The sequence below is a fragment of the Oncorhynchus nerka genome, linkage group LG23, assembly GCF_034236695.1.
Source record: "Oncorhynchus nerka isolate Pitt River linkage group LG23, Oner_Uvic_2.0, whole genome shotgun sequence".
NCBI classification, from domain to species: Eukaryota; Metazoa; Chordata; class Actinopteri; order Salmoniformes; family Salmonidae; genus Oncorhynchus; species Oncorhynchus nerka.
This window is the reverse complement of record NC_088418.1, coordinates 54,569,858-54,583,235: the sequence shown is the minus strand read 5'-3', so window position 1 is coordinate 54,583,235 and position 13,378 is coordinate 54,569,858. Positions and strand designations below refer to the sequence as shown.

Sequence of the window (13,378 nt, the reverse complement as noted above, 5' to 3'; positions counted from 1 at the left end):
AGTCCGGTGTATAGACATTATGGACAGTATGTGGAGAGAATATGTAGTATATCTGAAGAATATGTGGATAGAATAGTATCTGTACAGCACTAGTTGAATAGGCTGGCATTGACTAGAATGCAGTATATACAGTACATATGAAATGGGTAGAACATTGTTCCATTATTAAAGTGAACAGTGTTCTATTATTAAAGTGAACAGTATTCCATTATTAAAGTGAACAGTGTTCCATTATTAAAGTGAACAGTATTCCATTATTAAAGTGAACAGTGTTCCGTTATTAAAGTGAACAGTGTTCCATTATTAAAGTGAACAGTATTCCATTATTAAAGTGACCAGTGTTCCATGTCTATGTACATAGGGCCGCAACCTCTAAGGTGCAGAGTTGAGTAACTGGGTGGTAGCCAGCTAGTAACCGTGACTAAGTTCAGGCCAGGGTAGTGGGTGGAGGCCAGCTTGTGATGGTTATTTAACAGTCTGATGGCCTTGAGATAGAAGCTGTGTTTCACTCTCTCAGTCCCAGCTTTGATGCACCTGTACTGAACTCGCTGGATGATAGCGGGTGAACAGGCCATGGCTTGGGTGGCTGAGGTCCTTAATGATCTTCTTGGCCTTTGTGTTGTTGACATAGAATCAGCAGCATACCATCCTGCATCCCACAGCTGGCTTGCCTCTGAAGCGAAGCAGGGTTGGTCCTGAATGGGAGACCAGATGCTGTTTGAAGTGGTGTTGGAGGGCCAGTAGGATGCACTCTTTCCTTTGTCTAAAAAAATATTCCAATGCTAGGTGTCCTGGCTCTCTGTGGTCGCTAAATTCTCCTCTCTAGCCCTCATACCATCATGGCCACCTAATCAATTTCAATTGGCTCATTCATCCCCCCTCCTCTCCCCTGTATAGGACACACCACGCTAAATGTAGAGCACAACTCCTCCTAGTCGATAGAGGGCGGTACTGAGTTGTTTTCTTAAAGCAGCACCCGGAACATTTGAGACAAGGCGCACATCACCATAAAGGAAGTGCAATGGTTGGTCATATGTTTTGACAGTTTTTGCTAGTTGTCATGTGACAAAGAAGACGTCGTTCGTTTTGTAGTGTTTATTTTATATTAACATCCGATATGCTCCTGCGTATTCGGTGAATGACTGAAGAGATATGGATTGCAAAGGAGAACCATGGTGATAATCAATTCAGTACTGAAACTCTTGCAGAGACAGACCTACACCTGTCTGTCCCATCGCTATGGACTGTACCTCTGCTTTGGAGGGATAGTCCTCATGATCATCTCTGCCTTCCAGTTTGGAGAAGTAAGTAGCCTAGTTAGCTAACAAGCTAACCCTTGTCAAACGCAATGATGCAGCAGTTAACTTATCCCTCTCTCTCTCTCTCTGTGTGTAGGTGGTGGTAGAGTGGAGTAGGGATCAGTACCATGTACTGTTTGACTCGTATAGAGACAATGTAGCTGGGAAATCATTCCAGACTCGGTGAGAAACCCTCCCTGCCCAAGTGCTATCCACGACAGGGATAACCAGTTTTAAACTGTCTCAATTCAGTATTCCAAATGGTGCTTTTGTCTGTCTACTGATTTGAAATGGATGTGTATCTTCTCTATGGTGTTGTGCCGCTGTAGGCTGTGCCAGCCCATGCCCATAGATGTGGTGTACACCTGGGTGAATGGCACGGACACCGACCTGATGAAGCAGCTACGTGGTGTGAGAGAGCAGCTGGAGGAAGAGCAGAGAACATTGCGGTACTTCACATGGTCACAGAGACTTCAGTGACATGTCACACACATTAGGCTACACAAATAGTATTACGTGAATGCACGCTGAACATATTTGTTTTGGACGGCGAGAGGGTTACTGTGGTCCACTGAGTGTTCTGAGAGGCGGTCATTAGCCCGTTGAGGAAGCGGGTACTTCTTCACATTACATGATTACTGTGATTGAATCATTCCCATTCATCCTGTTGTGAAGACTAGGGGACACCAAATAGGTAGTTAGCTAATATTGCCAGTGGGAGATTGTGTTAGCTCAAAGGTCGATTGTCAATCACAATACTAGAACATTCCCCAACAACACATTCCATGCGTTAACGGATCAGTGCGTTGACTCTCTGGACTGTTTCTCACCATAGGGAACGGCTGGGGAAGAATGCAAGTGATCCGACTGAATTGCCAAAGGACAGGTGAGTGACAAGATAGAAACACCTGTAGTTTACTGTAGATTTACTGTGGTTTTCACACTGATTCTTTACATATTTAGCTCAATATGGATGCTTCTAAACTCTAAGGGCAGGGAGTTGATGAAGCACCATCTTATTGAGACACAAACTGCGGTCGTCTTAGATCAAGGGTTTTGACATTTCCTGTTTCTCGCTCAACTAAGTGTTTGGGAGAGAGGGTCTCAGTGTAGTCGACCAATCTGCAACAACAGTTGGCTTCTGACCACAGACATTAAGGCGTGAGATGCCACCACAGCACAAAGGAAGCCTTGTGCAAGGGGTGCAAATTGCAGCAAGACGGAGCGGGGTTTTTCACAAGCCATAGTGGTTTGGTAGAAGTAGAGACGTTGGACTGGAGTTGTTGACACCATCTTGGTGTTTTGTGACCTTTTTGTGACTGTTTTATCTCCCTCTTTCTCCTTATACGTCTGTGTTTCTGTTTGCAGCGTGAAGCTAGAATGTCTGCTGTCCCATTGTATCATAGCGCCCATGCTAGCCCTGGACCCGGCTCTGCCTGCCAACGTCACTCTGAAGGAGCTGCCGTCGCTCTCGCCCTCCTTCTCCACCGCCAAGCTGCTGCTGCAGGTGGCCAAGCCCCTCCACCCCTCCACCACGGTGTCTGTGGTCGTCTTTCACTCCCAGGCTGATGGTAAAGAGTCATTGAAACTAACACTCCTAACTGGCACTCGACACACATGCTATTTCAGTTCACAGTTCTGCTACCCACTCAGTACGAGAGCACCAATCATGTCACCACAGCAAAGTGGTCTCTCTCTGTCTCTTCTCCCCCCTCCCTCCCATAGCGGACAAGGCCTACACAGACGCACCCCGTGAGGCCCTGAAGCGCTCTGTCTCTAGATGTTACCTGGTGAGTTACCTGACTCTCTATGCTATTAGAAGTTCTGTTGCACCAGACACAATCAACACTTCCGAGACCTTTCTGATTCCAGCACAATTATATGATTGAGCATTTACCCCAGTTGGATACACTGGTCCTTAAGGATGAATAAGCAAATGGACACACGGTCATGTGGTAACGATAAGCTACTGTGCTGTTGTTCCTCCTGTAGACCACAGATAAGGAAGCACCGGGTCTGGTCCGCATGCAGAGCCTGGCCTACCTCAGTGGCTTCCCAGCATCCTTCAAGGAGACCGAGCAGCTCAGAGTCAAACTGCCATCTGTTGTCACTGGCAAGATCAAGCAGGTAAGACTAACCTGGATGGAAAAAGGAAAACAAATGGCATAATCTAGCAGGAAAACACAGTTCTAAGTCAAATACTGTATTTATTTTAGACAGGGAGAAGGTATCTGTTATTTCACTAGAGGGCAGTGTTTGACATGATACAGTATGGCATTTTATCATATGAACACGTTCGTTGTTTTCTTAACCAGGCACAGATATGCCACAATGTATTTTATGTACATTTAATGAGAAATGCAGATTTTTTGGAAAAAATATACAATTCCAGGACAAATGAATATAATATGTAACTATATTCATATAGCCACAAGATGTCACCCTTGCTGTACCTCAGAATCATGACGTGAAAGATGGGCTAGTCATTGCCGTGCTCCAACCGTTGGTATATCAGACAGGATCAAGACAGAATCTATTGTGTTCAAACTGAATACGGACACTGTCTGTCTGCCATAACCACAGACCTTAAACAATATAATTATACCGGATTAAATAAGTAATAACACTTCAGCAGACGAGGTCTCCATCTATTTTAAGTTATTATGGTAGTGAAGAGCCCAGGTTTAGTTTGGCCACGGGTTGTCTATCTAATCATTTTCTCTAATCAGAACTGAAATGTTTCGGGAGGGCGAATGCCAGGAACAAGCCAGAATACTCTTGAGTAAATCAAAGAAAAAAATCCAGTCATAGTTTACAATAAATAACTGTACTGTAGTTCTGTCTCACCGCAGGCATTGAGACAGGCTATTACAAAGCTACACGGAGTGTACAAAACATTAGGAACACCTTCCAAATATTGTGTTGCCCTCAGAACAGCCTATTAGTCAGGGCATGGACTCCACATGGACTCAAGTTGGATGGATGTCCTTTGGGTGGTGGACTATTGTTGATACAAACGGGAAACTGTTGAGCGTGAAACACGCAGCAGCGTTGCATTACTTGACACACTCAAACCGGTGTGCCCGGTACCTGCTACCATACCCTGTTCATAGGCACTTAAATATTTTGTCTTGCCTATTCAATATCTCAGTTATCTCGAGGCTTAAAAATCCTTCTTTAAACTGTCTTCTCCCGTTCATCTACATTACAATAGAAAGTGTCTGTGATCTGCAGACTCCTGACTACAGTGAGCCCTCCTTATCATCCTACTGGCTCTCCTTCTCTGTCACTGTCTCTCTGTCTCTGTCTCTCTCGTCGGGGGTCATGTGATAACAGAAGGGTATTAGGGTGAAACCCTATCTTGGAGAGCGGCCATGGGGTGGTTCCAGACAGCACACTGAAAGGTCACCAGGATTTTACTGACCTTCCCTTCTCTATTTCCCCCCTCCCCCCTGTTTTATCTTTCTATTCTACCCACTCACCCCCTCTGTCTCACATAGACCTTTCTACAGCCCCACAGGTGAGGTAGCCTTTATAAGCAGAGTGTATGGGGACAGGAGGTTCAGGAAGGTAGGGGCAGTGGGGGGGGGGGTCCATCCATCTGTCAGTAGCACAATGCAGGGATCCAGTTTCAGAGAGGGGCAGAGAGAGAGGCGCAGAGAATGCGGAGAGGGGGAGAGAGAATGCAGAGAGACGGGGGAGAAAGAATGCAGACACGGTGGGAGGGGGAGAGAGAATGTAGAGGGAGATGGGGAAGGGGGAGACATGGGGGAAGGGGGAGAGAATGCAGAGGGGGAGAGGAGGACAGGCGGGGGGGGAGACACGGGGAAGGGGGAGAGAATGCAAAGGAGGGACAGGCGGCGAGGGGGAGACACGGGGGAAGGGGGAGACAGGGGATGGGGAAGGGGTGGGATGGGAATGCAGAGAGAGACGGCCAGAGAGGGGAGAGCAGAGAGAGGCGGCGAGGGGTGGAGAGACACAGGGAAACGGTGGGATGGGGAGAGAATGCAGAGAATACAGAGAGAGGGGTGGAGAGCAGAGAGACGGCGATGGGGGGAGAGACACGGTGGGATGGGGAGAGAATGCAGAGAGAGACGCCCAGAGGGGGAGAGACGCCCAGAGGAGAGCAGAGAGACGCCAGAGGGGGTGGAGAGCAGAGAGACGGCCAGAGGGGGTGGAGAGCAGAGAGACGGCCAGAGGGGGTGGAGAGGGTACATATTGTTGTTTTATTCCTTTTGCTTATTTTCTGAATAACTGTAAGATGTAAATATTGTGTCGTTCCTGGAAGCTGTTGCCGTAGTGATAACCAAAAGATACCTGTGTTGTTGGGGGAGAGGCAGGTGGGGAGGGGAGATGCGGGGGAGAGGGAGGGAGACTGCGGGGAAGGGGAGCAGAGACACGGAGGGGGAGAATGCGGAGACACGGAGGGGGAGAATGCGGAGACACGGAGGGGGGAGAATGCGGAGACACGGAGGGGGAGAATGCGGAGACACGGAGGGGGGAGAATGCGGAGACACGGATGGGGGTGAATGCGGAGACACGGGGGGAGACGGAGACACGGAGGGGGAGAATGCGGAGACACGGAGGGGGAGAATGCGGAGACACTGATGGGGCGGAGAATGCGGAGACACGGAAGGGGGAGAATGCGGAGACACGGAGGGGGTGAATGCGGAGACACGGGGGGAGAATGCGGAGACACGGAGGGGGGGAGAATGCGGAGACACGGAGGGGCGGAGAATGCGGAGACACTGAGGGGCGGAGAATGCGGAGACACTGATGGGGCGGAGAATGCGGAGACACGGAAGGGGGGAGAATGCGGAGACACTGAGGGAGGGAGACTGCGGAGACTACGGAGGGAGGGAGACTACGGAGGGAGGGAGACTACGGAGGGAGGGAGAATGCGGAGACACTGATGGGGCGGAGACACGGAAGGGGGGAGAATGCGGAGACACTGAGGGAGGGAGACTGCGGAGACACGGAGGGAGGGAGACTACGGAGGGAGGGAGACTACGGAGGGAGGGAGACTACGGAGGGAGGGAGAATGCGGAGACACGGAGGGGAGAATGCAGAGACACGGAGGGGGGAGAATGCAGAAGGGGAGACAGACAGGGGGAGAATGCGGAGACACGGAGGGGGGCAGAGACACGGAGGGGGGAGAATGCGGAGACACGGGGGGAGACACGGAGGGGGTGAATGCGGAGACACGGGGGGGAGAATGCGGAGACACGGGGGGAATGCGGAGACACGGAGAGAATGCGGAGACACGGAGGGGGCGGAGAATGCGGAGACACTGATGGGGCAGAGGGGGAGACATGGAAGGGGGGAGAATGCGGAGACACTGAGGAGGAGACTGAGACTACGGAGGAGGGAGACACGGAGGAGGGAGAACGGAGGGAGGGAGACTACGGGAGGGAGGGAGAATGCGGAGACACTGATGGGGCGGAGACACGGAAGGGGAGAATGCGGAGACACTGAGGAGGAGACTGCGGAGACACGGAGGGAGGGAGACTACGGAGGGAGGGAGACTACGGAGGGAGGAGACTACGGAGGGAGGAGAATGCGGAGACACGGAGGGGGGAGAATGCAGAGACACGGAGGGGGAGAATGCAGAGACACGGAGGGGGAGAATGCAGAGACACGAATGCAGAGACACGGGGGGGGTAATGCAGAGACACTGGGGGAGACACGGAGACACGGAGGGAGAATGCGGAGACACGGAGGGGGGAATGGACACGGAGAGAATGCGGAGACACGGAGGGGAGACACGGAGGGGGAGAAGACGGAGGGAGGGAGAATGCGGAGACACTCAGTGGGGGACACGGAGGGAGGGAGAATGCGGAGACACGGAGGGAGGGAGAATGCGGAGACACGGATTGGGGGAGAATGCGGAGACACGGAGGGCGGGAGAATGCGGAGACACGGATTGGGGAGAATGCGGCGACACGGAGGGAGGGAGAATGCGGCGACACGGATTGGGGAGAATGCGGCGACACGGAGGGGGAGAATGCGGAGACACGGAGGGGGGGAGAATGCGGAGACACGGAGGGAGGGAGATTGCGGAGACACGGAGGGGGAGAATGCGGAGACACGGAGGGAGGGAGAATGCGGAGACACGGATGGGGGAGAATGCGGAGACACGGAGGGGGGAGAATACGGAGACACGGAGGGAGGGAGAATGCGGAGACACGGAGGGGGGAGAATGCAGAGACACGGGGGAGACTACGGAGGAAGGGAGAATGCGGAGACACGGAGGGAGGGAGAATGCGGAGACACGGAGGGGGAGAATGCAGAGACACGGAGGGGGGAGACTACGGAGGAAGGAGAATGCGGAGACACGGAGGAGAGAATGCGGAGACACGGAGGGGGAGAATGCGGAGACACGGAGGGGGAGAATGTGGAGACACGGAGGGGGAGAATGCGGAGACACAGACGGAGGGAGAATGCCGAGACACGGACGGAGGGAGAATGCCGAGACACGGAGGGGAGGAGAATGCGGAGACACTGAGGGGAGGAGAATGCGGAGACACAGAGGGGAGAATGTGAGACACAGAGGGAGTGAGACTGGGAGGGAGTGAGACTGCGGAGGGAGTGAGAGGGAGGGAGAGACTGCGGAGGGAGGACTGCGGAGGGAGGGAGACTATGGAGGGAGGGAGAATGCAGAGACACGGAGGGGGAGAATGCGGAGACACGGAGGGAGTGAGACTGCGGAGGGAGTGAGACTGCGGAGGGAGGGAGACTGCGGAGGGAGGGAGACTGCGGAGGGAGGGAGAATGCGGAGACACGGAGGGGAGGAGAATGCAGAGACACGGAGGGAGGGAGAGGGAGGGAGATTGCGGAGGGAGGGAGACTATGGAGGGAGGGAGAATGCGGAGACACGGAGGGAGGGAGAATGCGGAGACACCGAGGGGGAGAATGCGGAGACACCGAGGGGGAGAATGCGGAGACACCGAGGGGGAGAATGCGGAGACACCGAGGGGGGGAGAATGCAGAGACACCGATGGAGGGAGAATGCAGAGACACGGAGGAGGAAGGGAGAATGAAGAGACTGGGTGGGGGGGAATTTAGACAGAGCGAGAGACACGGCGGGTGAGGGATAGAATGCAGAGAGACACGGAGGGGGGGAGAGAGGGAGAGGCCCCACAACCCCCATCTGCTCACACTGTCGCCGAGAAAATACTGCCCTCTGTTTGTGTGTTCCTCTAACTGACATGTTGTTATTAATGTATAGCTAACTTGTATAGGATAGCCTATTGTTTATGTACTCGAGGTTAGAATGTGCAGCTAGTGTGTATGTAGAGAATATACTAAAATATTAAATCAATAGTAGCAGTAAAGTATAACGACATTTAAAGCCATGATAGTCACACAGTCGTACTATTTTGTTGTTTTATGTGTATCATTTTTAGGTATTTCAGATTTGTATTGAACAGTCAGTACGAGATAATGACCGTGGGGAAAGATGGAGAGAGATTGTATCAAAGGGAAGTAGGCTGCTGATATTGAAGATGTGCGCCAGAAGCTGACACATTATCGCTGGACAAGCCACCCCACGGGGAATTCATAGATTCCACCAAGACGCATCATTTCCCCGTTCACCTCACTGGCCTTCATCATATGACTGGAATGACCCCTGGTTATATTGTAGACCAGCGTTTCCCAACTGGCGGCCCGCAAAATATTATATATATTTTGATTTATTTATTGTTGGACAGAAAATACTGTTAAAACAGCAGGAAATGAACTCCTTGTGATTTTAATTTAGGGAAACCTGTTCCCAAGCAGTCCCACTCTTAATAGAGACATGTGATCGTATACAAACCTAGGCAAGGTTTATAATAATGTTTCAGTCAAATATTACATCTGTTTGGGCTTCTTGCGATCAACTTGCAGTCTACAAATGATTTGTCACTCTGTTCTGGGCCGCCAGCCATCCTCTCGAACAAAATCAGCTGAATCTAGTTGATGATCCCTGCTGAGTTTGAGACGTGGAGGGATGATGGAACGACATCGTATGATGTTATCAAGTCTGACTCATTTTAGTTGTGCTAAAATATTTACTGGACTCTGGTGTGTTAGACTCTCGTGATACACGCAAGATTTGGTTTGGGCTACCCAGGTTAGGTATATTTAGGCTTCATGGTTTTGCTTCCGGAGCATGTGGTTCAAGGTTTTGCTGTATTTGTGGTTTGTCTCAACTGACTAATGACGTTTTTAAAAGTAATGAAGTAGTTTAAATGTCAGGAGTAGGAACAGCTGATGTTTGGATCCTCTGGTCACTATTGACGTTGGCTCATGATAACGGGTACGACGAGACCTTAAATACTTCAACTAAACGCCTGCATCTTTTGACGGGCTGCTGACAGGCAGATGTGGACGAGAATGTTGATACTGCCAATGCCTTTCCTAGTAAAGCTATATAAAGCCATGTTTACTATTGTCTTTGTGTTACTGTGACATGGAGGTGTGTTTGTGCACTTGTACAGACACACGGAGCTGTGTGTTAACAGATCCTATAAAAGGGGCTAATAAAAATGGAAGTGTGATCTCCAGTTGACTGTCCTTGCCTCAACTTCGGGATTTCTATAACAACAGGAGCAGAGAAAAAAACGCGAAGGCTGAGAGGGAGATCAGCAGCAGTAAGGTGTTTGGGTTCTGGCTCAGTGGTTTGTGGGTTGTCTGGAAGGCTAGGGACTAAAGAGATGAGGGAGTCGGGACAGATGGTTATAAGAGCCAATGACTGAGATGAGACGCACACAACGACTGAGATGAGACACGCACACAACGACTGAGATGACCCACGCACACAACGACTGAGATGACCCACGCACACAACGACTGAGATGACCCACGCACACAACGACTGAGATGACCGAGCCATGCCTTCCATTCCAACCATGAGATCAATACCAGCTCCCCCACACAGAAATTACATCACAGAATTTTCCAAAGAGCCCACCCCACTCTTTCCTTCCTTTGAACCCTGCCTCACTCACTCACTCACTCACTCACTCACTCACTCACTCACTCACTCACGTTCCCATATCCCCAGTGGCATGAATGTGGGGTATTCTTTCTTGAAGGGTACAGTAGTTGTGGTTGGTGGTGACGATTCCTCTGCTTTGATGTGGTCTATCCTCTAAACTGGTCACGGGTCAGAGGTTATAGGTCAACAAAGCAATTTGATTTTGATGAACCCAGCTCACGTTCAGCCTAGTAGCCTGTGTATGCACCCGTCATGTGGTGGCTCTGTCATCTCTGTCACACGGAATTCTTCCCTGGGACAGGAACGGTAACCAAAGTCACAATAATGGATTTTAGGCCCAGCGCCATATAACCTTTGACATGGCCACTACGTCTAAAGTGGTTCATAAAAATATCTCTGTTTTGTTGTGTCCTTGGCTCCAAATAAAGGCTGTGATATTTAAGTTGTTTTCTCATGGCTATGCTGAGTAGCATCTGCTGTCTCTGGTGCCACACTGACATGTTTGTGTTTCTGTCTCGCTCTTTCCCATAGTTCCAGCTGTATACGGAGGCCAGTATCGCCCTGCTCCATCTGAACAGCCCTCAGGACTTTACTGACCTGACCCAGCAGGCCAAAAAGAACCTGACCCTGGACGGGAAAGAGCTGACCATCAGCGCTGCTTATCTTTTCTGGGACCTGACTGCCATCACACAGGTAGGACCTCACTCTGCCTCTGTCCCGTCGCCCACTATCTATCAGGGAAGATCAACGGTGTATGTTCAGGATAAAGAGATGAGAGTTAGCGCTCCTAATGCAGTTCCACTGTCCATTCATGGTGTAGTAAGTATCACTGAGTGGAACTAAACTGCTGGACTGAGAACTTCCATTGTTCTCTACCTATATGAGCGTGAGGATAAAATACAATGACATGTAGTGCAAACATTTTGGATTCGTCTCTATTCAGAGCACGGTGAAAGCATGTCTCAGACCCCTCTGCTCTGCTCTCTGCCCCCACTAGTCCAAGCAGGACGAAGACGTCTCGGCCAGTCGATTCGAGGACAACGAGGAGCTGCGTTATTCGCTGCGTTCGGTGGAGAGACACGCCCCCTGGGTGCGGCACATCTTCATCGTGACCAATGGGCAGATCCCCTCCTGGCTGAACCTGGACAACCCCCGCGTCACCGTGGTAACACACCAGGTACACCTGAGACCTACAGTACTACTCTCACATGATTGTTGACAATAACAGAAAATAAGGGATGTTGTGACTGGAGCAGGAAGAATTCTGGGCCTTTAGTTAGGAAAAAAAATCCAAGTTGCCATATGATTGTCTCTCCTGTGTAGGATGTCTTCCAGAACCACACCCACCTGCCCACCTTCAGTTCCCCTGCCATTGAGACCCACATCCACCGAATCCCAGGCCTGTCTCAGAAGTTCATCTACCTCAACGACGACGTCATGTTCGGGAAGGACGTGTGGCCTGATGACTTCTTCAGTCACTCCAAAGGACAGAAGGTCCGGGTCTAGACTTCAAGTGTTACTAGATCCATGGTCTGGAATTTAGCTCACTAGCTCAAGTTTGTGCTAATGTAGACTCTTTATCATTTCATATAAATATAACATGCAGTTGAAGTTGGAAGTTTACACCTTAGCCAAATACATTTAAACTCAGTTTTTCACAATTTCTGACATTCAATCCTAGTAAAAATTCCCTGTCTTAAGGTCAGTTAGGATCACCACTTTATTTTAAGAAAGTGAAATATCAGAATAATAATAAAGAGAATTATTTATTTCAGCTTTTATTTCTTTCAGCACATTCCCAGTGGGTCAGAAGTTTACATACACACTCAATTAGTATTTGGTAGCATTGCCTTTAAATTGTTGAACTTGGGTCAAACGTTTCGGGTAGCCTTCCACAAGCTTCCCACAATAGGTTGGGTGAATTTTGGCCCATTCCTCCAGACAGAGCTGGTGTAACTGAGTCAGGTTTGTAGGCCTCCTTGCTCGCACATGCTTTGTCAGTTCTGCCCACAAATTTTCTATAGGATTGAGGTCAGGGCTTTGTGATGGCCACTCCAATACCTTGACTTTGTTGTCCTTAAGCCATTTTGCCACAACTTTGGAAGTATGCTTGGGTTCATTGTCCATTTGGAAGACTCATTTGCGACCAAGCTTTAACTTCCTGACTGATGTCTTGAGATGTTGCTTCAATATATCCACATCATTTCTCTACCTCATGATGCCAACTATTTTGTGAAGTGCACCAGTCCCTCCTATAGCAAAGCACCCCCACAATGATGCCACTCCCGTGCTTTACGGTTGGGATGGTGTTCTTCGGCTTGTAAGCCTCCCCCTTTTTCCTCCAAACATAACAATGGTCATTATGGCCAAACAGTTTCATTTTTGTTTCATCAGACCAGAGGACATTTCTCCAAATAGTACGATCAGTTTTAAACTGTAGTCTGGCTTTTTTTATGGCGGTTTTGGAGCAGGGGCTTCTTCCTTGCTGTGCGGCCTTTCAGGTAATGTCGATATAGGACTCGTTTTACTGTGGATATAGATACTTTTGTACCCGTTTCCTCCAACATCTTCACAAGATCCTTTGCTCTTGTTCTGGGATTGATTTTCACTTTTCGCACCAAAGTACGTTCATCTCTAGGAGACAGAAGACGTATCCACAGGTACACCTCCAATTGACTCAAATTATGTCAATTAGCCTATCAGAAGTTTCTAAAGCCATGACATCATTTTCTGGAATTTTCCAAGCTGTTTAAAGGCTCAGTCAACTTAGTGTATGTAAACTTCTGACCCACTGGAATTGTGATACAGTAAATTATAAGTGAAATAATCTGTCTGTAAACAATTGTTGGAAAAATTACTTGTGTCATGCACAAAGTAGATGTCCTAACCGACTTCCCAAAACTATAGTTTGTTAACAAGAAATGTGTGGAGTGGTTGAAAAACTAGTTTTAATGACTCCAACCTAAGTGTATGAAAACTTCCGACTTCAACTGTATCTCGCTAGCATGAGATTGGGTTATGTTTTGAGGAAAAGTTCTGTTATTTTGTTTATTGTTATATTGTCTTAACATCCCTACTGTACCTCGCCTGTCCTCTC

The 13,378-nt window shown here is 49.3% G+C and overlaps 1 protein-coding gene across 2 annotated transcripts in view; it reads left to right on the top strand.

Moving 5' to 3' along the window:
• Window positions 1–988: 988 nt before the first annotated feature.
• Window positions 989–13,378, top strand: part of LOC115107059 (N-acetylglucosamine-1-phosphotransferase subunits alpha/beta-like) — a 21,958-nt gene continuing 9,568 nt past the window's right edge. Inside the window, exons 1-10 of one of the 2 annotated variants that reach the window (XM_029630422.2) lie at window positions 989–1,304; window positions 1,396–1,481; window positions 1,628–1,747; window positions 2,134–2,184; window positions 2,667–2,869; window positions 3,024–3,088; window positions 3,291–3,425; window positions 10,813–10,974; window positions 11,279–11,458; window positions 11,605–11,775. In XM_029630422.2, coding sequence (XP_029486282.2) covers window positions 1,173–1,304; window positions 1,396–1,481; window positions 1,628–1,747; window positions 2,134–2,184; window positions 2,667–2,869; window positions 3,024–3,088; window positions 3,291–3,425; window positions 10,813–10,974; window positions 11,279–11,458; window positions 11,605–11,775 — 1,305 coding nt within the window. In that variant the 5' untranslated portion in view covers window positions 989–1,172. The remainder of the gene's footprint in view (window positions 1,305–1,395; window positions 1,482–1,627; window positions 1,748–2,133; window positions 2,185–2,666; window positions 2,870–3,023; window positions 3,089–3,290; window positions 3,426–10,812; window positions 10,975–11,278; window positions 11,459–11,604; window positions 11,776–13,378) is intronic. The other variant, XM_029630421.2, reaches the window with a different exon arrangement.